The following is a 25,726-nucleotide window of genomic DNA, read 5'->3' on the forward strand; positions in this document are numbered from 1 at the left end:
TAGCTGTAATAAGAGAACAGAAAATAAAACAAAAAAGGAACTTGCACGTATATTACTACAAGGACCATGGTACATCACCTAACATCGGTCTACACTCGAACTTATTATGCTAAATTCCAGTAACATAAGCAGTTAACAAAGTTATACACTGATCTTCTCATTAACAAAGGCTGCGCCTTACACTATCTACAAAACCGGTGACCATATATTTCACGCAGTTACAAGATGAGGAGCAGCCTTGAAAGGAAGCATGCACGAGTAAGTGACGTACCTGACGCTGTCCAATAGTACAACAACAAAGATTTGTGACAGGGACTTCGTCCCCATCACGCCATCCGCCTCAGCATCAGATACCTCTCTGGGGTCAAAGAGCACCGAGACCACCATTGAAGATGTATTTTTGTTTAAGTTCAAATCCTCTTTCTCTGATCTTCTTCGTGTATGCTCGCCAGAGATGTTGTGAGAGGACTCTGGAAGTGGGATTGGATGGAGGATCCGCCTGTTTCTTGCCTTGCTTGGGTTCGTGGAATTCATACTCTCTGCTTCAGATATGTTTCTTGAAGTACTGGTGGGGACTATAACTCCAGATGCAGAAACAGGCGACACGTCAAACTGGAAAACTTCTGTGCACATACAAGCGACAATTAAAATGAGCAGACCTGGGGATGGTAAAGAAAGAGGCTGTTATGCTTTTTGGACCGCGACAATTAAAATGAGCAGACTTCACGAGATAGTACAGTAAAGATAGCTTGTTATAGAGTAAGAGTTCCTCATTACACAAGTACATAAGTTTACTCATAAGTAACAAAGTAGCTAATACATTGAAACACATGGAGAATATAACAAATCATGTTCGAAACATATTGCATCTATAGTCGGATAAGACCAACAAAAGTTGTTCCGCACCACATGAGTTGCAGCGTTGTTGAAATATTCAAATATACAGGAAAGATTGCAACAACATCTTGATGATATTTAGCAATATAAAGACGTTGGTTTTGAAAAATTCACGTGTAAGGTATCAAAATTACCGGCCAGGCCTTCACTAAACCACTTCTGAAGCCTACCATCAGTTGCTGTGGACTTCATACCATCCTTATCGACTGCACCAAGAGCTCTTAAAAGGGGATGTCTAGCACCATTTCTTCCCACATCCTGACCAGGAATTGCAGGAGCTAAATCTACAGGAACTGCCAGGCCGGTCTCACCACCTCCATTCTGGTTAGATGCCATAGCCTTTTCACTTGCCAAAACGGAATGGATGATTAAATTCCCATCAATCTTAACAAGCTTATTGTTCATGGGTACATACAATGACGCTGCAAGAGGTTCAGTGCCATTGCCCAAGCAAACAGATTCATCTGCTCTTGGATCCCCTGGACTTTCCTGGCCTCTTTGACCGTGATATACACTACTGTAATCTCTTCTACCACTATGTTTCTCATCAAAACCAGTACCATTTACCATCAATACTCTCCCAGGATGGTTCTCACTGAACCCGCCCGCAATATAACTTTCTCCACCTCTGAATGCTTCCCTAGCTCCTCCATATCTAACATTAACCATTGGAGCCAAGCCTCTGAACAACATTATGAAGAACAGCAATCCAAGAAAACTAACACCTGCAACCTTCTTGGTCTTAAGCCCATCATTCTTCTTGGTCTTAGGCTTCTTCTTGCTTTCCCCCTTCTTGCTCGTCTTAGGCTGCTGCGGTTTCAACCTAGGGATTGGCACCAACGGCACTTGAGTGCCCTACGACTTGACCTTATAAGGTTGAGCATATGGCATCCACGGATACATCATGGCTGGATGTGTGTACATCCCAGGAGGAGGCACAACGGCAGGGGGGGCGGTAGAACCCACACCCATCTGTTGCTTCATAGTAGCATTTTCTGCCATGATGTATGAAATCTTGGAATTTAGATCTTGAATTGTTGAATGCATGCTCCTCACTTTATCCTCCAACTCCTCTACATAATTTTTCTTCCTCTGTCTAGACAATTGGGCACTCTCCCGATTCCTCAACAGCCTTGCCTTTCTTTTCTCATCCTCCTCACTCAACCCCTAATTACTATTGGTACTTGTATTAATCTCTGCATCACAGATAGATTTCCTATACTTAATCCTTGGGTCACTATGCCTCAAATCATCACCCTCTTTTTTCCTTTTCAGCAAAGAAATACTGCTAACGTTACTAGCAGGCTCCTCTAACTTAATCTTCTGATCAACAACACTATTTCTAACCGAACTGTTACTCGAATTAGGCGAAGAACTTGCCCGATCTGGCAACACGATTATTTGAATCCGACACAAAATTCCCGGAGCCCTGTGAGTCTGGTGAGGGGCAATTCATCTCCTTCACTCCACCATCGCAATTCGATTCGTTTGATTCGGGCGACGGCATGTTGAGATAGCCAGAAATATGCTGCGACTCTGAATCCGGAGAAGCGGAATTCATGAGCCCCGAACCATCGCAGCTCCGCATGCCATCTCCAGAAAGGTGACGCAGCTCCGAAGACGACGATATGAAAACAGAATGCATTTGATCGTAATTGGAACCAACTTGGGCGAAACTCGGATCTGCGCCGTGTAGAGAATGAAACTGCCGCAGCTGCGAATGGTCAAGGAGGTGATCGAGATCGTCCGCGGGGGGAGGCCGAGATCATCGAAGGAGAAATCGAAATCGAGGGAGTTTTTTCTTTTTTTGTTCTAGAATAGAGATAGTATTCCTTGCTTGTACTGAACTTTTTTTTTGTTCCGGGTTTGGGAGAGACGTCCGAGAACAAGAAAATGATTGGGCCAAAGCTGACGTCCGAGAACAAGAAAATGATTGGGATGATCGTCAAGAGGGATCACAAGATGAATTCACCGGGGATGAAGCTTAGGCCAACCGTCAACCGCCGCCGGCCAAGCCAAATAGGTAAGTAAGGTAAGAGAACTACGTGGACTTTGATTCCCTAATGCAAATGAGCAATTGGGATACGTAGGCACCTCAACTTAAATTTTAAATTTAAGTTGAGCTCAAGTCCTTTTTCTTTTATTTATTTTTTTCCATTAATTCCTACTTTAAAAATATGCAAATACAATTACATACTTGTATTTGTATATACTCTAGTCGATGAAGTATATTTCTCTATACGGCTAAATGAGGGAAACTTTTGACAATTCTACTATAATTGTTGATTGTTAGACGAAACTCAACATTTAAAGTTGAATTGCTAAAGGTGTCCTTAATTTAGTTATGTAGAAAGATCTTCTTCGCCGGTTAAGAGTATATATATAATACACTTATACGTTTAAGAACTTCAATGTCGTTCTTGTCATTTGTAATTAGTTGTTGACTAGTAGTCTCATTTGTATTTAAATTTTGTTTAAGACTTCAAGACCGGCATATGTTTTCGATTTGTAATTGTTGTAACTTGTAAACATGGAATTTCAATAAAATTGCAACTTTAGTCGTATTTTTTTCAATTTTATTTACTCGCATTTCATACATAAACAACTTTGAAAGTGTAATGTAATTTGATTAAAAATTGAATAGTTGAAAAATGAAAAAAAAAAAAGTCGACGAATCGTCGAACCGGCCCAGAACCGGCGGTTCAAGCCGAAAGCCGGCGGTTTTGAACCGCCGCGTAAACCACCGGTTTTTTGAACCTGAACTGGAACCGCCGGGAGCTAGGCGGGCCGGTTCAGGTTCAAGCATTTCCTGAACCTTGAACCGCCGGTTCATGAACCGGAACCGGCGGTTCGTGACCCTTGTGCATGCCTATCTCCTCGTTTGGGGATCGATTAAATCAGGATTTCACCACCTCCGGTGACTTCCAATGCTGCCTCCGGCGATATTTGAAGCCGCTGGCGATGATTCCTGGGCGGAAAATCCCATTCTCCGTCGAAGTTTGAAGCTGCTGCCGGTGATTCTTGAAGGAACCTCAGTCCCATTCTTCCTCTTCCTCCCTCCCCAGATTTTACGGAGCTCCGGCGACGTAACTTAGGTGGAGAGGGGAGGACTCCATTTGTTCGATTGAAGACCAGAACTGACGAAGAAGAAGGGGTGTCTTGATTTTGTGAAGTTCGGATTTCTCACCGTCGCCGCACCTCTCGAAGACTAGTAGCTTGCCGGCGATTGATTTCAAAAGGCGAAGTGAAGAGGCAGGTCCAACAAGTAGAGAAGTGGAAGGCCGACGAAAACTCCACAGCCACACTATCGAGACTAAGATCCCCTTTCCTCTCTTTTTCAATTTGGTTTTCAGTTGAGTTTCTGCTGGATTGTGTGTTCATTTGGCTTCTGTTATCATCGATTTTGATTGGTGATTAGATGGATGCGTCTCTAAACGTTTGAATTAGTTAAAGAGACCTTACTAATTAAACATGTTTCATAGTAGTGGTAAATCTCCCTCGTTATTTGATCATTTCTCCCTCCATCCTTCTCTCCCTCTATTGCTTGATTAGCTTGTGTTTAAATTTCTCCCTTGCATGTTGGAGTTTTATTGCATTGGAATTCGATTGAGATCCTTATTTGGTATGACGTTTAACTGATGTAGTCCAGTTATGAAAATCGATATAGTCCCAATCCTCTGACTCCATTATCACCAATGGCCTCTCCATCCGCTCTAGATCAACATGAATCTATGCTTTAAACAACATTCCAAAGTGCGCTATTGTAAACAATGCCTTCAGCTGAATATGACCACAATTACATTTTTATACAGCTTCTTCTGTGGATTATTTTCCTTTTTATTTTGCAACTTCCAATATTTTATAAATGTACAATAACCAACATGTACTTTGATAATAAATTAACTAATTACTCTACCAATATAAATATAGAGAACATAATAGCAATGTCATAATGAGGTTAAAATAGCATTTTAGATTATTTTAGGATTTTATTTAAGAATAAAGATATATTAACAAAGATTGTATATACAATATACCCTTATATTTTAAACCGATTTTTATTTAAACCAGTTTTTGTATTAATTATTATATCTTCACTAAACTACCCTTTTATTATATTTGTAAAGTCAACTCATTACCAAATTGCATGAATTACATAAGGTATGAAATTATATACCATCAATGCAATTAAAACGCTTCCATTTGTTTAGTCAAGTGTCAAATATTGATGACCCCTTTATATTTCAAATTATACAATATAAATGAAATTATATACAATCACTGTAATAATACACTTTCATTTGTTTAAGAAAATATAAAAAATTGAATTTCTTGACTACTAAAGTTTTTGTTTAACTAGTACTATACTATTATCGAAGTGATATCATCAAATTTGAATTCCCATTCATCTAGGGAAATTTCATAAATTGAATTTCTTGTCTAATAAAATTTTCATTAAACTAAAATTATCATTTAAAAATGGAAGGGATGCCTTAAAATTTCAATCCCCATTGATTTAGGAAAAACTTCATACATTGAAGATAACAAAAATTATCATTTAAAAAGGAAGAGATACCTTTAAATTTCAATCACCATTTATTTAGACAAATTTCATAAATTGATTTATGAATTTCTTAACTAATTAAATTTCAATTTAACTAGAATGGAATTAATACGTTGCATTTCAATTCTATGATATATAAAATTTCTCGTTGAAAACTTTCCATTTATTTAACATAGCACAATTACATTCAAAATATAACATTTGTTATAACTTTTACACTTATTTTTACTGCAATTGCTCATTGATCTAATGCACCATTCAACGATAATTTATTTTGTAGAAGAGATAAAGTCATTCTTGTAATGGAAGAAGAAAAAATGAATTGATTAGGAAGATGTAATAAATCATTTCCTAAAATGTATAAATGTTGATTATGGAATGATTAAGTTTCCTAAATGATCATAAAAGGGTAGTAATATAATACCTTAAATTAATTAATCATTATTAATTTATTGTAAATGTAAAATTACTAAAATACCCCAAATTGTATATACAATTTTGTTAATTTATCACTACTCTTTATTTAAATATATGTTTTGTACATATATCATACTATCCTTATGCATATAAAAACATTTATTTATATTTAGAATTACTTGTTTAGGAAAGTTGTGTGTATTTATATGGATGGCATGATTTAAGCAAATATATACTCTAATCTTCTCACCACAATCTCCAATCTCTCATACCTAAACCGGCTGCATCATTGGTTTAATTTTATACTATTTTGTTTAGGAAGTGTACATAAATGTAAAAATTTTAAATACTCCAATGATGCTAAATTTTTGAATTATTCTTTCCAACTTCACTCACGAATTTTTTTTTTACAAATTTAATCTAATATAATGAATTTAAACTTTATTTAAATAATACAATATACAATTAAATTTTTTGAATTCTAAACTTATACGTACTTAATAGATTTAATACTCAATCTTAATTTTATTATTATAAAACATTATTGAATCTATAATTTTTATTTATAAAATTAATAAATCAATTTAATTGCTTGAGTTCTTAGAGCATCAAAATGATAGATTTATTACACTAGTTAATAAATCTAGTGATTTGAACAGAAGAGAAACATGAATATCAACTTGTATTATACATAATAGGAGGAGCGGAGCATCAACTTACATTTAAGATGGTTGACACCATAAATTATAAATATAATTACTAAAATAGTAAACATATAAAACAGTGATAGGAGTAAAATGTAAATTTAGAAATAAATAAAAATTTGTTTCCAAACGGTAAACAAACAGCTAGGGTTTGAGGTGTTTGATTACCAAACAACGAAACCTGTATGCGAAGTTTTCCAATTTACGGGCGATAAAAAATTCAGCTCGATATATTTTATCCCAAGAATTCTCAAAGCTTATGCAATCTTGTTTGGGAATCATACGCAAATACTCCTCTACACGCGCTGATGAATCCGCGAATTTTTGATGTTAGTAAATGCTGGTAGAGAAAAGAGACTATGACACAATGAATTTACGTGGTTCGATTTACTGAAGTAAATCTACGTCCACGGGAAGAAGGGAGGGCAAGATTGTATTGCTTGATCTGGGATTACAGCTTACAACACAGACTTGCTATATCATTTTATCTCTAGAGAGCTTAACCTTTTTCTATCTGATCTAAGTTCTATTTATATATTGAACTAAGATCGTGGCTTGCATCACCACCCTAAGTCGTGGATGTCGTGTAGGTCATGGCCTAAGATCGTGGATGTAGCGTAGGTCATGGCCTACGATCGTGGCCTGAGTTGACACCAAGTGGTAGTGGGTGTGTTGGAAGTTGTGGAAATCCTGTATGGGTCCACTAACTCCTTGTTCGGTCGAATACTGAGACCGAACTGCTTTGGTTGCCGATCTGTGAGCAGAGCTTGATGCCGACCTGAGAGCAGAGCTTGATTGGTTGGCTTTTACCGAGCTGTAGGCTGAGGCCGAACTCTTTGTTCGGTCGAATACTGAGACCGAACTGCTTTGGTTGCCGATCTGAGAGTAGAGCTTGATTGGTTGGCTTTTACCGAGCTGTAGGCTGAGGCCGAACTCTTTGGTAATGCCGAACTCATACTCTTCCTTGGGCTTTGGGCTGATGGGCCGTCATTGCTGTTGGGCTTGTTTAGTACGCACCCCATCACTACCCCCCCCCCGAAGGGCGAAGTGAATCACTTCGGCGAAGTGAGTCACTTCGGCATTCTGGATAAAGGCAAGGGGGAGGCTGATGTCAGGGGACGTGCCTTGCATTAAATGCGACAGTAAAATCCGGCCGTTGAATCCTGAAAAGGTGGGATTCGAAACGGTGCGACGATTTTGAAATCTTCGCCGAATCTGATAAATACCTCCTTTCTTCATCATTGAAGCACTTTTGCGACTGCTTCTTCTGCACTCTCTCTTTTTTGCGAAAATTCTCTCTCCGCTTTTAAGAATTTCTTCAGACTTTCTTCACCTTCAAAAAGTAAGAAAAATGTCTTCTTCTTCTTCTTCGGAGTCGGGTATCGGTAGGAGAGGCGGTAAGGGGTCTTCTGGCCGGAAAGAGTCCGGGGAGAAGACCGTAGAGTATTTCCATAGTATTTTGAGTAAGGATACTGTGATATCCCTACCCGAAAAATACTTTTTTCCTGGGGGGAAGGTGGTGGTACCTGACGGTGATCATAGGGCTGACTCCCCGCCGGAGGGTTACGCCACCGTGTACGAGGCCTGCTTAGAATGCGGGCTTCGTTTCCCCCTCCCTTCTGCCTTTATAGATTTACTAGATTTTTTTCAGCTTCCTTTAGGCCAGGTGACTCCGAACTCTTGGAGGCACTTGTCGGCCTTCGCTGCCGAACTCCGTAGGTTAGGAAGGGATTTGTCTTTGAAGGCGATCCTTAAATTCTTTCAATTTAAGAGGAAGGGGTCTTGGTTTTACTTGATCCCTGTACAGCCCTTTAGGGCCTTTTGTAAAACGAAGTGGCCGAAGTGGCAAAACCGCTTCTTCTACTATGATAGGACCGCGGCTCCTAGTTTTCCCTGGAGAGGGCCGAAGTCCGTTATCCGTCATCCTCGGCCTGAACCGTTGGACGAGCTCGATGGCGAGCTCAACAAGATTCCCATAGTTAGGAAACAATACACGGAGTCTGAGCTCGTCAAGGGCGACGTCGTGTTCGACATCTCGTCTTCGGACGAAGAGGCCGAGGGTGAGGATTTCTCTTTATCTTTATGCTCTACTGCTTTAACGAAGAAAACTAACCTTGCTTTCTTGCTTTTTGGCAGTGTACATGCTGAACAAGGCTATCCGAAAGTCCTCCGAGCTTGTGGAGCCGGAGAGGCAGAGAGCCCCTCGCTCGGCGTCTGAAGCCGAGAAGAATCCGAAGAGGCAAAAAACCTCTTCTTCGGATCCGAAAGTGCCGGAGTCGTGTTCGGCTAAAGGGAAGGGGAAATTTCATGAGTCCCCAAGAGTGCCGGGGAAAGACCTGGTCATCTCCGAGGTGGTTGCAGACATCCCGGAACACGTCCCTGAGCCTTTTCAATGGCCGACGAATTTTGTGGAGGTAAGCTTTCTGACTTGGCTTCTTTTCCACATTTTTTGATGGCCATTCTGTTGAGTTTTTTCCTTGTTCATCTTCAGAGAGCCAAGCTCGTCTCCGTGGAGCTCTCCAAAGCATCCCACGACTACGAGGAGATGCAGAAGGAGTTGCATCTTGCTCGTAGTCTGGCCGAACAGGCTGAGGCCAAATTTGAGAGGGCCCGAGCTGCTAGGATCTCGGCTCAGGATGAAGCCCGGTCAGCCAAAAACCAGCTCATCATCCTGCAAGAGCAGACGAAGCACCGGGAGGCTCAGAAGGAGGCTGCCGCCGTGGCTGCCCAGGGGGAGGCTCTCCGTGTTTACACGGAGAAACTCTTTTTGAGCAGCCAGTTCTCGGCCTTTGTCGGTAGTCTGGTAAGGCTAATTACCGATAAGGGCGAGCAGGGGGCCGACGTCGTGCTGCCTCTGTACAGCCGAGAGATAGCAGCTCGGCTTCAGAATCTGCCGCTCCTTGAGGAGCTCGCTTCATCCTCGGTCCTGCTTTCTGCAGACCGAGTCCGGAGTTGTCGAGCTGATCGGGACGAGAACCTGGAGGCTATCTTTGCCTCCGTGGGACCCGTTTCACCCGCTTCGACTTACAACGGAGAGGGTGAGGCCGAGCCGCTGGAGCGGGAGGCCGAAGTCGAGCGGGCCGGGCATCCGGAGAAGGAAGCCGATCAGGAGGCGGAGGCGAGGCCGGCAGGATGCGAGGCCGAGGCTGAGGTAGTTCAGGAGAAAGAAGCTGAACCAGGCCGAGGAGCCGGAGACGAAGCTGGCGGAGTATGATTTCGTCTCCCTTCTCTTAGTCCAGTTTCTTCCTTGTAAAATGGCTTTGAAGCCCTCCTAGTGTAAAAAATTTTCCTTGTGAATGAAAAATTCTCTACACTTGTCTTCGTATAGCTTTTCGTACTCGCCTTTATTCCTGTTGTATTCTACTATCTGCTCGGTACAGCTGCCGAACTAATATAGCTGCTTTGTACTCAAGGAGATGGAGATACTTCACTGGAAACGGCTGTACTCTTCGGCTTTAGACGAAGCTGAGAAAAGAGCTATAGCCGATCAGACGAAGAATGACGAGCTTCTGGCTCGTTTAGTGAAGCTGGGGGCCGATAATAAGGACTTAGAGTCCGATAAGAAGGATCTGGAGGCCGAGCTGAATACGACCATTGCTGAGAGGACTGCGTACGAGGATTACATCCGTGTGCGCGGGGGAGTGACCATATCAGATGTTCAGAGTCGAGTTGACGAACTGTGGGAGGAATATCATGTACTCCGGAGGAACAATGCGCTGGAGAGCTCGGCTTGCCAACAAGTTGTGAAATCATTACGGCGCTGGGCTTCTCGGTACGACATCATTCTTTCCCGGCGTCCCGCAATCGAGAGATTCCTTAGGCATTTCCCGCCAACAGATGCTCGTACTCCAGATCAAGCCTCTGGTTCCCTTGTTCAAAATCCTACTCCAAGTCAACAACGAACTCCGGAACAGCCGGAAACGTCAAGACGAGAACGGGCTCAGGAGCAACCGGAATCGTCAAGACAGGGACGGACTGAAATTCGCCGAGGAGTTGTGACTATGAGCGAGCAAGATCAGCAGATGCTTATTGCAGAGACTCTTCATCGCCGAGGGGTTAGAGCTTCTGGGGCTCGCGGAAGAGGTGTTGGGTCGAGGATAGCGTCTCGTCGACCTGCTTATTCTTCATCTGCTCGGAACAACCGAACTCGGCTTCCAGAGGATTTTGCAGATAGGTGGCTTAACTTCAGCAACCCTGGACAGTAGAATAGTCCTTTGTAATAGCGTAACGCCATTTTGTAGGGTAGCTGAGTTGTATGCCGAACAAGATTTGAAAAATGAAATTTTGTTTTCGCTTCTAACACTGTATTTACAGCTTAGCGAAAAAATTTCATCGTACTTGTCCTCGGTCTTATGAAGTAAACTTCTTTGACCGGACTTGGTCCTTGGTCTTGTGAAGTAAACTTCTTTGACCGGACTCGTCTTTGGTCTGATGAAATAAACATCTTTGACCGGACTTGGTTTGTGTTCTAATTTGGCGATTTTTGTCGCCGGGATCGAACTTTCCGTTGTCCTAATTTGGGGATCGGACTTTCCCTTGTCCTAATTCGGCGAGTTTTATCGCGTGGATCGGACTTTCCCTGTTAACCGAAGTGGTCTCATGCAGTAAACCTCTTTGACTAGACATGGTCGTCCCCGGTCTTATGAGGTAAACTTCTTTGACCGAACTTGGTCGTCCTAATTCGGCGAGGTTTATCGCGTGGATCGGACTTTCCCTTATTGCAGTTCGTTTCAGACGAAGTGCTTATTAAGCTGAATTGCGGTCTTGTATCCTCCTTGGAAGCTTGGACTCACAATCGTTGGCTTATTGCAGTTCGTTTCAGACGGACTGCTTGTTAAGCTGAATTGTGGTCTTATATCCTCCTTAGAAGCTTGGACTCACAATAGTCTTTAATAATCGATCTAAAAAGGGGATCAGTCTTTAAAGAACGATATACCTTGGTACCATTTGTAAGAGACGACAAGCACATAGAGACAGAACACATAGAGAAAAAATGAAAAAGATGAAGGAAAAAAACTTTAAACTTTTTTTTTTTTAAAAAACGACAAGTAAAAGGTACAAGTAAGAAACAAACAAATAAAAACACATACCCCTATGACCGAACTAGACACGAGACGGACTGACCGGACTTTTGTCTCTTACAAGTGGAACTTCTTGAGGTTGGAGACGTGCCATGTTCGGGGTACTTGTTCTCCTGACATGTGAGTCAATTTATAAGACCCTTTGCCGAGGACTTCTGACACCCGATATGGACCCTCCCATGTGGGTTCGAGTTTGCCCAGCTTTTCTGCTCGGCTTACTTCGTTGTTTCTCAAGACGAGATCTCCCACTTGAAATTGAAGCTTTTTCACCCTTTGGTTATAATACCGGGCTACTTGCTCCTTATACTTGGCTGCTTTTATGCACGCCAATTCTCTTCTTTCTTCGGCGAGATCTAGTTCTGCTCTCAGTCCGTCGTCATTCATTTCTGAGGAGAAATTTAGAGTTCGGGGACTGGGTACGCCGATCTCCACGGGAATTACGGCTTCAGTGCCGTACACCAGACTATACGGAGTTTCACCGTTGGAGGTTTTGGGTGTAGTTCGGTAGGACCATAGGACTTGAGGGAGATTTTCTACCCATTGTCCTTTGGCTTGTTCTAACCGAGCTTTTAACCCTTTCACCAGAATCCGGTTCGTTACTTCCGTTTGTCCGTTTGCTTGGGGATGGGAGACCGAAGTGAACCGCTGTTGAATGTTCAGCTCTTGGCACCAATTCTTGAACGTCTTGTCGGTGAACTGAGTCCCATTGTCCGAGATGAGGATGTGGGGTATGCCAAATCGGCACACTATGTTCTTCCAGACGAAGTCCAATGCCTTTGAGCTCGTTATCGTAGCTAATGGTTCAGCCTCCACCCACTTCGTGAAGTAGTCCACGGCAATGATAAGGAATTTCATTTGCCGAGGAGCTTGAGGAAGTGGTCCCACTATGTCTATGCCCCATTGCATGAAAGGCCAAGGGCTTTGCATAGTGTATAGATCGGTCTGCGGCATCCTTGGGACATTTGCATGAATTTGGCACTTCGTACACTTCTTGACGAGCTGCACTGCCTCTTGTACCATGGTTGGCCAATAATATCCCCATCTCAGAACTTTTTTAGCTAAAGCTCTGGCTCCGATGTGGCTACCGCACGATCCTTCATGAACTTCTCTGAGGATGTAGTCCGTCTCTTCTGGTCCTACACACCGCAATAACGGCTGGAGGTAAGACTTTCTAAAGAGGACTCCTTCATGAAGTTCGTACCGAAGTGCTCGGCAAGTGATCTTCCGAGCTTCTCTCTTATCCTCGGGCAATTGTCCTTGATCCAGATACTGCAAGATCGGCGTCATCCAGTTCGGCGAGCTGGATACTGAATGTACCTCGGCTTCATCAATGCTTCGATGCATTAATTCTTCCGCCTTTGAGCTCGGATCTGAGGCCAACTTACTTAAGGTATCTGCTCGGCTATTTTCCGCTCTGGGAATGCGGATTATCCGAAAATAGGAGAAACTTCGGCTGATGCTTTGCGCTTTGTCCAAATACTTCTTCATTCTCTCGTCACGAGCTTCACTTGTACCCAACATGTGATTTACTATGACTTGTGAATCACAATAGACTTTGAGAGATTTGACGAGCAGACTTTGCGCTAACTGGAGTCCGGCCAGGAGGGCTTCGTACTCGGCTTCATTATTAGTAGTGGGGAATAGGAACCGAAGTGAGTAGGTTACCTCGTGTCCGTCGGGAGCGACAAGTAGAATACCAGCTCCACTTCCCATCTTGTTTGAAGCTCCATCTACGAATCCGCTCCAGCAGTCCGGCGGCTCTACTTCGGATTCCAAGGGCTGTGCTAGTTCGGCATTGGCGGAATTCTTCTGTTCGGCAATAACAGGAATTGCTTGATCGAACTTTGCTTCTGCAAGAAAATCTGCCAAGGCTTGTCCCTTGATGGCTTTCCGAGGTAGATATTCAATTGTGTGCTCTCCCAACTCTATAGCCCACTTGGCGATTCTGCCTGATGCTTCTGGTTTGGTCAACACTTGCCGAAGTGGCAGATCAGTTAAGACGCATACCTTGTGAGCATAGAAGTATGGCCGCAGTCTCCTTGCTGCATTTACTAATGCCAGAGCAATCTTTTCCAGAGGTTGATACCTGGTTTCTGGACCTCTTAATGCTCGGCTTGTAAAATAGATGGGAAGCTGCTTTAGGCCTTCTTCTCGTACAAGCACCGCGCTGATGGTTTGATCCGATGCCGCTAAGTATAAGAATATTACTTCGGCTTCGGTTGGAGCAGAGAGAATAGGAAGCTCGGCTAGATAACTTTTGAGCTCGTCAAAGGCCTTTTTCTGCTCGGCTCCCCACTCGAACTTTGGTGCATTTTTCAACACCTTGAAGAACGGCAGTTGCTTTTCGGCTGCTTGGGAAAGGAATCGATTCAGTGCGGCTAGACATCCGGTTAGCCTTTGCACGTCATGTATGGACTTCGGCATTGCCATGTTCTGAACGACTTGAACTTTTGAGGGGTTTGCCTTGAGTCCGTCCTTTGAAACCCAACAACCCAGAAACTTTCCCGAATCTACCAAAAAGGTACACTTTTGGGGATTAAGTTTGAGGTTGGCTTTCTTGAGCACGTTGAGAGTGGACTTGAGGTTGTGCTCGTACTCCGAAGTGCTTTTGCTTTTGACGACTATATCGTCAACATACACTTCGACCTCCTTTCCAATCAGGTGCCGAAAAAGCTTGTCTACCATCCTTTGATAAGTGGCTCCGGCATTCTTTAAACCGAATGGCATCTTTTTATAAGCGAAAATGCCGAAATCAGTAATGAAGGCCGTCTTTGAAGCGTCAATCTCATCCATTAAAACTTGATGGTATCCTTTGTATAGATCAAGAAAACAAAAAATTTCAAAGCCTATCAAAGCTTCTACTTTTTTATCTCTGTTCGGAAGGGGATAGCAATCTTTGGGACAGTGCTTATTTAGATCGGTGAAATCTATGCACATCCGCCATCCTCCTTCCTTTTTCTTGATCATGACAGGATTGGCCACCCACGAAGGATACTTCACTTCGAATAACACATCCGCCTTCAATAATTGACGGACTTCGTCATGGATGACTTGACTTCGTTCTGCCGCAAAGAGTCTTTGCTTCTGTTTTATCGGCCGGACCGAAGGATCAATATTTAAACGATGAGTGATTACCTCGGGGGGCACTCCGGTCATGTCCAACGGAGACCATGCAAAGACGTCTTTGTACTCCTTGAGGAGCTGGATGGTTTTTTCCCGAAGTAGAGGCGTTCCCGCGAAGCCGATCTTAACCGTTCTGGATGGATCGTCTTCGTACAGCTGAACTGTCATCGAATTCGGCTCCGGTATGACTTCGGTCATTGCCTCTGACTCCGGCTGCTGTGATTGCTATGCTTGGTGGTGCCGATCTGAATGCTCGGCACTTCTAAGCGCAATTTGCAGACATTCCTTTGCTCTCTTTTGGTCACCTCGGATGACCGCTATCCCTCCTTTAGTAGGGATCTTGATGGTGAGGTGATAAGTGGAGCAAATGGCCCGAACTGTGTTGAGCCAGTCTCTTCCCAGGATGACGTTGTACGGGGACCGAGCTTTCACCACGAAAAACTCAATCATCGTACTGGAGCTAGTAGGCGCTTTCCCCACCGTGATCGGAAGGCTGATAATACCTTCAGGGCGGGTGTCCTCCTGGGCGAAGCTCTTCAGGGGAAGCGGAGCCGGGCTGAGCCGAGCTGGGTCCACTTCTAGTTTGTCGAAGCACTCTTTAAAAAGAATGCTGACTGACGCTCCTGTATCCACAAACACCCTGTGGATCAGTTTGTTTGCCACTCCGGCTTGGATGACAATGGCGTCTTGGTGAGGAGAGATGGCCGGGACGGGATCAGCATCCGAGAACGTAATCACTTCGTCCTGCTTCAGCCTTTTATGCGTTGGCTCCTCTCGATTGGAGCCCCTGCGCTCTGACTTCAGGGACGACTTGGTCTTCCCGGCAGGGAGAGCGTCAATAGTCAGGATTACTCCATCATATTGCGGCTCGTCATCGTCTTCGGGATCCGGCTGCCTTTTCGGATCCTGAGGAGCGCAGTTCGCACCTCTCTGCTTCTTATTCTTCTTTGACTGCTTGCTTTGGTATTTTTTCAATGTTCCTGCCCTCACAAGAACATCGATACCTGCAGCCAAGTTTCTGCACTCCTCGGTATCGTGACCGTGGTCTTGATGGTAGGAGCAGTAGTTATCCTGGGGTCGGCGCGCGGCTGATTTCGTCATCCGCTTTGGCTTTTCGAACAGGTCAGAGTGCAGTTCGAAAATTTCCGCTCTCGGCTTGTTCAGCGGTACGAACTGAGCGGGCGGCTTCTCGGGATTGAGACGGGGTCCCAATCTGTCTTGCACCGGAGTCCTTTGAATCCTTTCAAAAGGAGTTCGGCGAGGATGTCCCTGATCGCCAAAAGGAGTTCGGCGAGGAGGTCCCTGATCGCTATGATCGGGCTTCCTCCTGTCTCCTCGGGATGAGCTGTCTAAAGACCGTTTGCGACGGTCAGCCTCATCGGCACGGGAGAACTGGTCCGCAATGTCCCACATCTCTTGAGCTGTTTGCGGACTGCATTCCACGAGCTTTCTGTAGAGAGCTCCGGGCAGGATTCCATTTTGGAATGCCGAAATGACAAGTAGATCGTTGAGATCATCTACTTGTAGGCATTCCTTGTGGAATCTCGTCATGAAGTCGCTGATCCTTTCGTCGCGACCTTGACGTATAGAAAGCAGCTGAGCCGAAGTGATCCGGGCTTCCGCTTTCTGAAAGAACCTCCTGTGGAAAGCATCCATTAGATCTCGGTAAGATCTAATGCTGCCTTGGGGGAGGCTATCGAACCACCTTCTCGCGTTCCCGATGAGCAGCTCGGGAAACAGCTTGCACATGTGGACCTCGTTGAGACCCTGGTTCGCCGTGTTATATTGATAGCGTCCCAAGAAATCATGAGGATCCACGAGTCCGTCATAGGTTATCGACGGAGTTCGGTAGTTCTGTGGTAGGGGAGTTCGGGTAATATCGTCCGAGAACGGAGTCCTCAATGCTCTGTACATGGCGAACCCGACATTTCTTCGGTATGGAGGAGATGGAGTTCTCCTGTGATTCCGGTACCGAGGATTCTTTCTCCTGGAAGACATGACACTACTGCGGTAGTGACTATCTCGTATGGAGGGAGAGGGGGAATCCGCCGTTTTCGTCTCCGGCTGCTTTTGGCTTTTTTGCAGGAAGGTTAAGAATTCCTCCTGCTTTTCAGCCAAAAACTGCTTGACAGCCTCATTCAAATCGGGCTGCTGGGAAGACTCAGTGGGACGATTTTTGGAGCGGCTTGTTCCTTCGCCATGAGAACTGGTGGTGGATTTATCCCTAGGCTGTTTTCCAGACCTATGGGATGGATTGGCTTCCTCCTGGTTCTCACGGGCAGGAATACGGGTACTCTGCGATCTGGTATGCATTTTTTGGGTGGAAAAAATGGATCAAAAATTCGCTTTATCACAAATTTTGTTCTCTGGTTCCCACAGACGGCGCCAGTGATGAATCCGCGAATTTTTGATGTTAGTAAATGCTGGTAGAGAAAAGAGACTATGACACAATGAATTTACGTGGTTCGATTTACTGAAGTAAATCTACGTCCACGGGAAGAAGGGAGGGCAAGATTGTATTGCTTGATCTGGGATTACAGCTTACAACACAGACTTGCTATATCATTTTATCTCTAGAGAGCTTAACCTTTTTCTATCTGATCTAAGTTCTATTTATATATTGAACTAAGATCGTGGCTTGCATCACCACCCTAAGTCGTGGATGTCGTGTAGGTCATGGCCTAAGATCGTGGATGTAGCGTAGGTCATGGCCTACGATCGTGGCCTGAGTTGACACCAAGTGGTAGTGGGTGTGTTGGAAGTTGTGGAAATCCTGTATGGGTCCACTAACTCCTTGTTCGGTCGAATACTGAGACCGAACTGCTTTGGTTGCCGATCTGTGAGCAGAGCTTGATGCCGACCTGAGAGCAGAGCTTGATTGGTTGGCTTTTACCGAGCTGTAGGCTGAGGCCGAACTCTTTGTTCGGTCGAATACTGAGACCGAACTGCTTTGGTTGCCGATCTGAGAGTAGAGCTTGATTGGTTGGCTTTTACCGAGCTGTAGGCTGAGGCCGAACTCTTTGGTAATGCCGAACTCATACTCTTCCTTGGGCTTTGGGCTGATGGGCCGTCATTGCTGTTGGGCTTGTTTAGTACGCACCCCATCACGCGCCTCTTCTGGAAAATAGAGGCGAAGATAGTTGCTCAACAATGGATACTTCTTCGCCCTTGTTTTCTTCTCTCTCTTCCCAAAACCCTTCTCTTTTGTTTCTTTCATCTCTTCCTTCACTTTTATTTCTTTCCTCTCTTCCTTCCCTTTTGTTTCTTTCAAGCGCTGCGCCGCCTTCTCTTTTTTTTCTTTCATACGCTGAGCCTTCTGTTTTTCGCGTCTCGCCTTCTCTTTCCTAAGTTGCGCCTTCTCTCGCTCTGTGGGTTCATAATCGGAATCCGAAGACACATGGAATTTCCCCATCTTTGTGTTCCACAATATTATAAGTATATTGTTAGGATCCTATATAAAAAGAAGGAGCAAAATAGGATAATAAAACATTAAATAAATTTGGTTTTACAATAAGTTCCAACTCCATCTTCAACAACAAATTTCCATGGTAATTATTCTGCGAAAGGGGAAGAAGAATTGAGATTTGAAAGCTTACTTTATCGGATTCAAGCGGCGTGAGAGTGAAAATGGAGAGGGGGCTCAATTCTGATGAAGGGTTATTAATATGTAATCTCTTTTTAAATATGTTAAGTTCCTTTTTTATGCTTTATTTTCTAATTAAAATTCAAATTTATCCCACTTCATACAAAAATACAAAACAATCTTTACCTTAAAATTATATGTTGATATTATTGGCTGTGATACAGTATTATTTTTGTAGAACTATACTCAATCTCATACGGATTATTGGCAAAATGAAAGGATATTATATTAAATTTGAATTTTAAGGAATAAAATCACCCGCCTCATCAAAAAGGTTGTTATATATAGACTCCTATTTCATAACTAGGATTTCGCTTGATTTTATTTAGTTAGGAATAAATTAAGAATTAGTTATATGTAAAGTTAAATACTACTATTTTCTTAGACAAGATTGGAAGAAGATATGATTGAGGGATCGGATTAATTGGAGGTGTGGATATTTTATTTCTAGCTAGTTTATATTCAAACACTTTGTTTTGTTGCATATTCTTGAATTCAAAGGTGAAGGTGAAGGTGATGGGGAGAGATGTGAAATTTATAATACGAGTGGGGGAAGATTATAAACTGGAGAAAGCCGTGTGCAACCATGGATGGTTTATGATGGCTCCCAACAATTGGGATCCTTCCACCAAAACCCTCACACGCCCTCTCCGATTAACCAATCACACCTCTCTCACTACTTCCATACATCAACCTTCATTCCTTAGCTTCATTTACGTCACGGTCCAACTTGATTCTCATTACGCGCTTTCGCATCACGACCAACTCTTCATACAAGTATTAATTGGAGGATTTATTCATTAATTGATTAAGTCTATTAATTGAAAACTCATTTCATTTTCATATACATCTATTTTTTTTGTAGAGCCAGGTGGAACGCATGCTTCGGATCTCAAGTGAAGATGATAGAGCCGTGCATGAGTTCCATGATGTCAATCCAAGGGCAAAGGAAACCGGGTTTGGTCGCATTTTTCGTTCCCCAACCTTATTCGAAGACATTGTCAAAACCATTCTCCTTTGCTATTCTTCGTAACTACATCTTTCATTGTCACTTACATATATTTTCATTTTGTCCAAATTAATTTTGTATTTAATTTTGTTTTAGATGGCCTAGGTCGCTGGAGATGGCTGAAGCCTTGTGTAGTCTTCAACACAAGGTATTATGTTGTGGAAGTAGAAAGAAGAGAAAGCATTGTGATTGTAGTGGAAATTTTCCAAGTCCAAATGAGATAGCTTCATTGGATTTTGAGACTATTAAACGACACTGCAACCTAGGAATGAGGGTTTCTACCATTCTTGAATTAGCACGAGATATTCAAAATGGAACCCTCAACTTGGACGATATTTCTCCCCCTATTATTGATCCACCTCAAATTCACGCCCGCCTCATGAAAATCAAAGGATTTGGTTCTTTTGTTGTTGCTAACATTATGATGTGTCTTGGTATTTATCAATACATCCCTATAGACACCGAGACTATCAAACACTTGGAACAGGTGATCATTTATCTTAGTACTATTTTATTTCAACCTAACTATTCACCTTGTTTAATTATAACCTTTTTCATTGTTAGATTTATTAAATGGTCCCTTTGTTGGTTTTATTCTTGGTGACATGTTTAGTTCTTGGTTCCAATTCCAGGTTCATGGCAAGAAAAAAATAAAAGGCAGGAAAGCTCAACAAGAGGTTGTTGCACAAATTTATGATGAGTTCGCACCATATCAATGCCTAACTTACTGGTAATAATTAGTCCATTTGAAATGATTAATTGTTTCGATATTTATTACGGGATAAAGCAACTATAGCATGTATATCAAGCTGAGGGTCTAATCTGAATTGTCAATTGTATGGATAGGATGGAGCGCGTGGATTTCTATGAGAAGCAGCTAGGAAAATTGAGCGAGATTCCACGCACTGAATACCGTTATGTAACTTCTACCATCATTGAGAATGTTGGCAAAACTAGTCTTTTTAAATAATAAATAGGTCTCTTATACTCCCTCCGTCCCGGACTATTTGCATGTATTTCCTTTCTGGGCGTCCCAAGTTATTTGCACTCTTTCCATTTTTAGTAAAAATTATCACCTACAGCCGCAATTGTTGACTTTGCTATACACTCATTCCTTAATCTCCGTGCCGAAAAGGAAATGTGCGAGTAGTCCGGGACGGAGGGAATATTTTACATTAAATAAAATAAGAGCAAGAACATTGGACAATAGTCCATACAAAGCTATCAAACTACTATCTTGATGATACCCACAAACCTATATGAGTTTACGTTGGGCCTCGTTAAAATCTCCTAAAGACAAACTATAACATAAATAGTTGCATGCGGCCTCCAGTGTCCCAATGTCTCACTTCTCTGGTAAATGAATATAACATAACCATGTGTGCGAACAAAGAGTAAAGAACGTTGTACATCTTCAATTCACTTCAAAGGCTACCCTCTGAACATCAAATGGCTTCGCATTAAACACAAGTGTTTTGCGTGCCATCCATATAAAGCGCACGAACAACATCAGAGCAATTCACTTCGCCCTCTAGACTATAAGTGAACCTTTATTATCTCGCGACATCCACTTGATAGCAGTCTTGATTGTGGATAGTCGTTCTCTAAAGACCAAGTCAAACCTTCACCTCTTCCTACACCTTCTTCGTCTCTATTTGTTTTTTCTTTTTTTGTAAGTAAAGTATAAGCATGACTCTGGTATGCCTGAGTGATACAGCTAAAATGAGATACACTAAACTCTCTTGTTTTGACATTCTAATGATTTATAAATAGTTATGTTTGTCTATTTCTGTCTAAGTATGAATTTGCTTAAGTTCCCCTTCTTCCCCGCTTCTTAAACCCTTCCTTGTTGCGATCAATCGTGCTTTGTATCCATTGAAAGTGCGGGCGTGACACTAGCAAAAGTCTTCGGCGCAAATTTTACAAGCATATTGTTTCATTTAAACGAGTTAGAATTTAAATTAAGATTTATGTTGGACGGATACAACCTAATTTGTTTTAGGCTTGTTGAACCTATAAATATCATAAAACAGGTGCTAGAATTCGTTCTAGGCTTGTTAAATTATGATTTAATTTTTTTTAGGACGCCTCAAAGTTGATGCAAACTATTAACCTTATTAACAAACAAATTCCATTTTTATGTTAAGTGGCATGTCAATTACAAACAATAAAATTGGTAAATATCAAACAGAATTGATATAAGCAAAAACTACATCAATTAATCCTGTTTCAGAAAATGACGAAAATAAATGAAAACGATAATAACTAAATGAAAACGAGAATAAGTAAATGAAGTTCTATCAACTTCTCCTTCTCAATCTCCATGATGGCTTTGACTCCTTACTAAAATTACTCCGTGATGGCTTTGATTCTAACTACAAAACAGAAAATATATAGGGCTTATGTGACTCGTATATGTGAAAGATCTTAGTATACTACCTATGAGTATAAAAATTGATACATAATTAAATCATAACTTAGAATCATACATATGAACAACATGGACTAAAATAAATTGCAAATTTATAGTTAATTATATGCTAATATATAGAAAAAGTGACATAAGAAATGAATGAAGTACCTGTCCCCGGGGTGAGTAAGCTTTTTAAGCTCGAAGCGGAGCTGCTGAGCTTTGAGTTCCCTCCACTCGTCTTCGAGTTCTTGAGCGCACTTTCTCCCAATCGAAGCACGTTCCTTGATGGAGAGCTTCGGACAACCAGGCATCTTAAATGAGGCACACAAGTAGGGATATTCACACTCAAATTCATCCAATCCAATCTCATCCTCTCGCTCTCCTTCACCAATAGCAGGAATGGTGTTGGCCTCATCTTCATTGGTCTTCGTCTTCTTATTGTGTTTGATTTTCTTGTATGATTCACCGGTAGCAAGAATGGTGTTGGCCTCATCTTCATTGGTCTTCCTCTTCTTATTGCGTTTGATTTTCTTGTATGATTCACCGGTAGCAAGAATGGTGTTGGCATGATCACCTTCATCGGTTTTGTTGTATGATTCAGCAATAGAAAGAATAGTGTTGGCCTCATCTTCATTGGTCTTCTTCCTCTTCTTATTGTGTTTGATTTTCTTGTATGACTCACCGCTAGCAAGAATGGTGTTGGCCTGATCATCTTCATTGGTTTTGTTGTATGATTCATGGAAAGCAAGAGTGGTTTCATTGGTATTGGTCTTCCTCTTCTTCTTGGGTTTTCTCTTCTTGTTTTGGTCATTCAATTCATCTTCCCACAACAATTTGGAGAGCATGTACACCGTGGCTTCATGAGGGTCCGATGGCTTCACCCGAGCATAGTGGAACTTGTCATTGAGGCTTCGGATCTTCTCGGACACCTGGCGGTGCGTATATTCTTTGGAAAGATCATCCTTGACGAACCGGTGGAACTCAACCCACTTGTTGCTCTTTCCACTAGCCCAGAAATCGGCCAGCCTTTTCAACAAGCAAACGACGTCGTCCTCGCTGAATATCTTACCGTTAGACGACATCTTGCCACCCGACCCGGCTTTCGCTTTCAACGGCGTGAAGCACTCTTCCGATTCTCCGGATTTGGAATTAGTGACTTGATGTGGAGAGTGAAACTCATCTCTTTGTGGTTTGGGCGCCATGGGATTGGAGGAGAATTGATATTTAAAGGTTAGGGTTTTGTAAACCTTTTTTGTGAATAGATGTTAGGGTTTGGCCTATATAGTCTTTCTACTTTTTTGGATGATATATGGTATATCATACGTGATTTGAATTTGAGATCATCGTTTTATGGAAAGATATGCTTGATGGAAGATCAAGTTAAATAAGGTTAATATCAATCAAAAAATATTGTTAAATATAAAATCATTTTGATCTTGATTATAAATTCATAGTACATTTATTTTGAAATAGCGCTATAGCCCTCTAAATTTGTCAAAATGTGCTTTATTAAGAAAACAGAGATTTAATTTCTAATTAGACTGTACAACTGTATTTACAACAGTATATTTCTCAAAATTGGCACTATATATTACATTGATTAGCAGCAGAATTGAGAGTCAAATGTCAATTCCCACCATACAAATATCATTAATTCTAAATAGCAAAGTAACAAGATTGGCTCTTTCCTTTGTATCTAAGTTCTTTCCATATTTAGTGGTTCCGTAACAATGGTATGATTTGTTCCTCAAATACCGCTAGCCATTTCAGAATAATCAAATTATAAATTTAAAATATTTTTTTTACCAATATTATATATACAGGTATCGAAATCCAGTCTAATTCTTATTCGGATACGCTAACATTTCCAAAATTATTAACGTATAACAACCCATAATAATAAGATAGCATACATAATTACTCCCTCCGTCTCGTAGCGATGGTGTTATTTCCATTTTAGAAAACGTTTATTTTTAATATGGGACAAAGGGGTATTCATTATTTCACTTATTAATTTTACGTTTTCTTTGGAATACAGGGTTTAAATTGCAATTATAGTTATAATCGAGTCAATTTAATTATGTAAACCTGTTAAGATTTAGTTGCTTTTATTATAGAATTTATTTGGAAATATATTTAAATTACACAGATTACTATACTAGCATAAAAAAACAAAATTCGTGCAAATAAATGAAATTAAAGAAAGCAAATAAAATCAGAATAAAGAGTAGTACTCACGTCCCACTAAAGATGATTCACTTTCCTTTTTGGTTTGTCCCAATAAAGATGACTCATTACTATAAATGAAAACACTTTTATCTCAACTTTATTCCCTCTCTCTTACTTTCCTCTCTCCACAATTGCATAAATTTTCGTGCCACACATCTTCCTTGGGACGGAGGGAATAGATGATAAAGAAATGAGAGTGTTAAAGGAAAAGATGGCAAATAGAGAGAACAAAATTGGGCACAAAGATAAAGCATAATGTAATATTCTTCATAAAATTATGACATACTAATTGCAATTTTTCCACAGCACGATCTCGGTTGCGGCTTGTAGTAGATTAGATCTCTTGAGTTTCCTGGAATAAGATGGTTGAGAAAAAATGAAATCAGCAGGATGCAGAAACCAATGGAATAAGAATAATTGAGATGGATGAAATAATTCAAACCGAATTTTGAGGTTTGAGAAATCGGGTGATTAAAGTTTCAAAGGTTTCTATAAAGATCTCGATTTGATTGGCTATTTTGAGTTCGGTGAAGGATAGTTTTTGCAATTCAGTCTCGAAGCTTTCCGCTTTAGTTTGGCCGATGAGATTAAGGTTGTCGGCCACCGTCTCCGCTTTATCCATGTACCGGAGATAACTGCTCAGCGTTGGGTAATTTTCCTCTTTCAATCTTTTCTTCTTCGAAACTGATTTCTGCTTCAATCTTTTTCCTTCCCTTTTCTTATTCGAGACGGATTTCTCCATATTTTTTTATTTTCAATATTTACTGTAATTTACCATAGTCCATATATATAATGCATCTCACTCCTCCATTAGGGCATCTGCAATGGGCGGACGATAGCACGCCCGATGGCGCGCATCGTCCGCGTCATCCATCGTCCGCACCCATTGCGGGTGCGCGTCATAGGGCGAGGACGATAGTCGCGCCCTATACTTCGGTCGCGGAGGATAGCGCGGACGATGGCCATCGTCCGCGCCATCGTCCGCCCCATTGCGGCTGTCGTGGACGATGGCCACGGACGATTGCCATTGTCCGCGCCATTGTGGAGGTCGCGGACGATCAACCGCGGACGATGGCACGCGGTTTCATTTTTTTATAAATACCTGTTCATTTGTAACATTTCATTTCACTCGATTTCATTTTCGAAACTTACATTTACATAATTACTACGAAATGGATTCAAGCCCCAATAGTCCTACGTTTAGCGCAGGGGCGCATTGGCCGGGTACAGAACCCGGCGATTATCGTTCGTTCGACACCAACACCCATTACGATCCCGATTTCAGTACGAAATCGTATGGGTTGTCTGACATGGAGCCGTCTCCGCACCGCCCAACCGCAGCGGCCGATCCCGACCCCGCCGCGACCGCTTCCGCCCCAGCCAGAAAGAAGCGGAACCGACAGCTGGCTCAGAAGTTGCCGCCTCCCGGTGATTGCGATGAGTACGCCCCCGGCCGTACGAACTACAACGACGACGAAACTCTCACTTTGGCCCGGTGTTGGGTAGATATATCGGAAGATTCGATATTCGCGAACAACCAGCGACAGATCGCGTACTGGGAACGCATCGCGGACCTCTACAATTCGGTCAAGCCGCCGACCGCGTACAAGCGCAAGCATGAGCAACTCCGCAAGCACTGGGATCAA

General features: G+C 42.3%; 1 protein-coding gene and 1 pseudogene across 1 annotated transcript; both read right to left on the bottom strand.

The window, feature by feature from the left end:
- Positions 1–210: 210 nt before the first annotated feature.
- On the bottom strand, positions 211–18,198 carry LOC121752861 (annotated as a pseudogene).
- A 3,412-nt stretch (positions 18,199–21,610) lies between these two features.
- Positions 21,611–23,057, bottom strand: LOC121751540. Its single transcript, XM_042146295.1, has 2 exons — positions 22,020–23,057; positions 21,611–21,813 (listed from the first exon to the last, which is right to left on the bottom strand). The coding sequence occupies exons 1-2, from the start codon at positions 23,051–23,053 to the stop codon at positions 21,810–21,812; spliced, it is 1,038 nt and encodes a 345-aa protein (XP_042002229.1). The 5' UTR covers positions 23,054–23,057; the 3' UTR covers positions 21,611–21,809.
- Positions 23,058–25,726: the final 2,669 nt, after the last annotated feature.

The sequence above is a fragment of the Salvia splendens genome, chromosome 10 (genome assembly GCF_004379255.2).
Source record: "Salvia splendens isolate huo1 chromosome 10, SspV2, whole genome shotgun sequence".
Taxonomy (NCBI): domain Eukaryota; kingdom Viridiplantae; phylum Streptophyta; class Magnoliopsida; order Lamiales; family Lamiaceae; genus Salvia; species Salvia splendens.

What these genes read in the sequence shown, in the direction of transcription:
- LOC121751540 (XM_042146295.1), bottom strand. Translation starts at nt 23,053, where the DNA reads ATGGCGCCCAAACCACAAAGAGATGAGTTTCACTCTCCACATCAAGTC.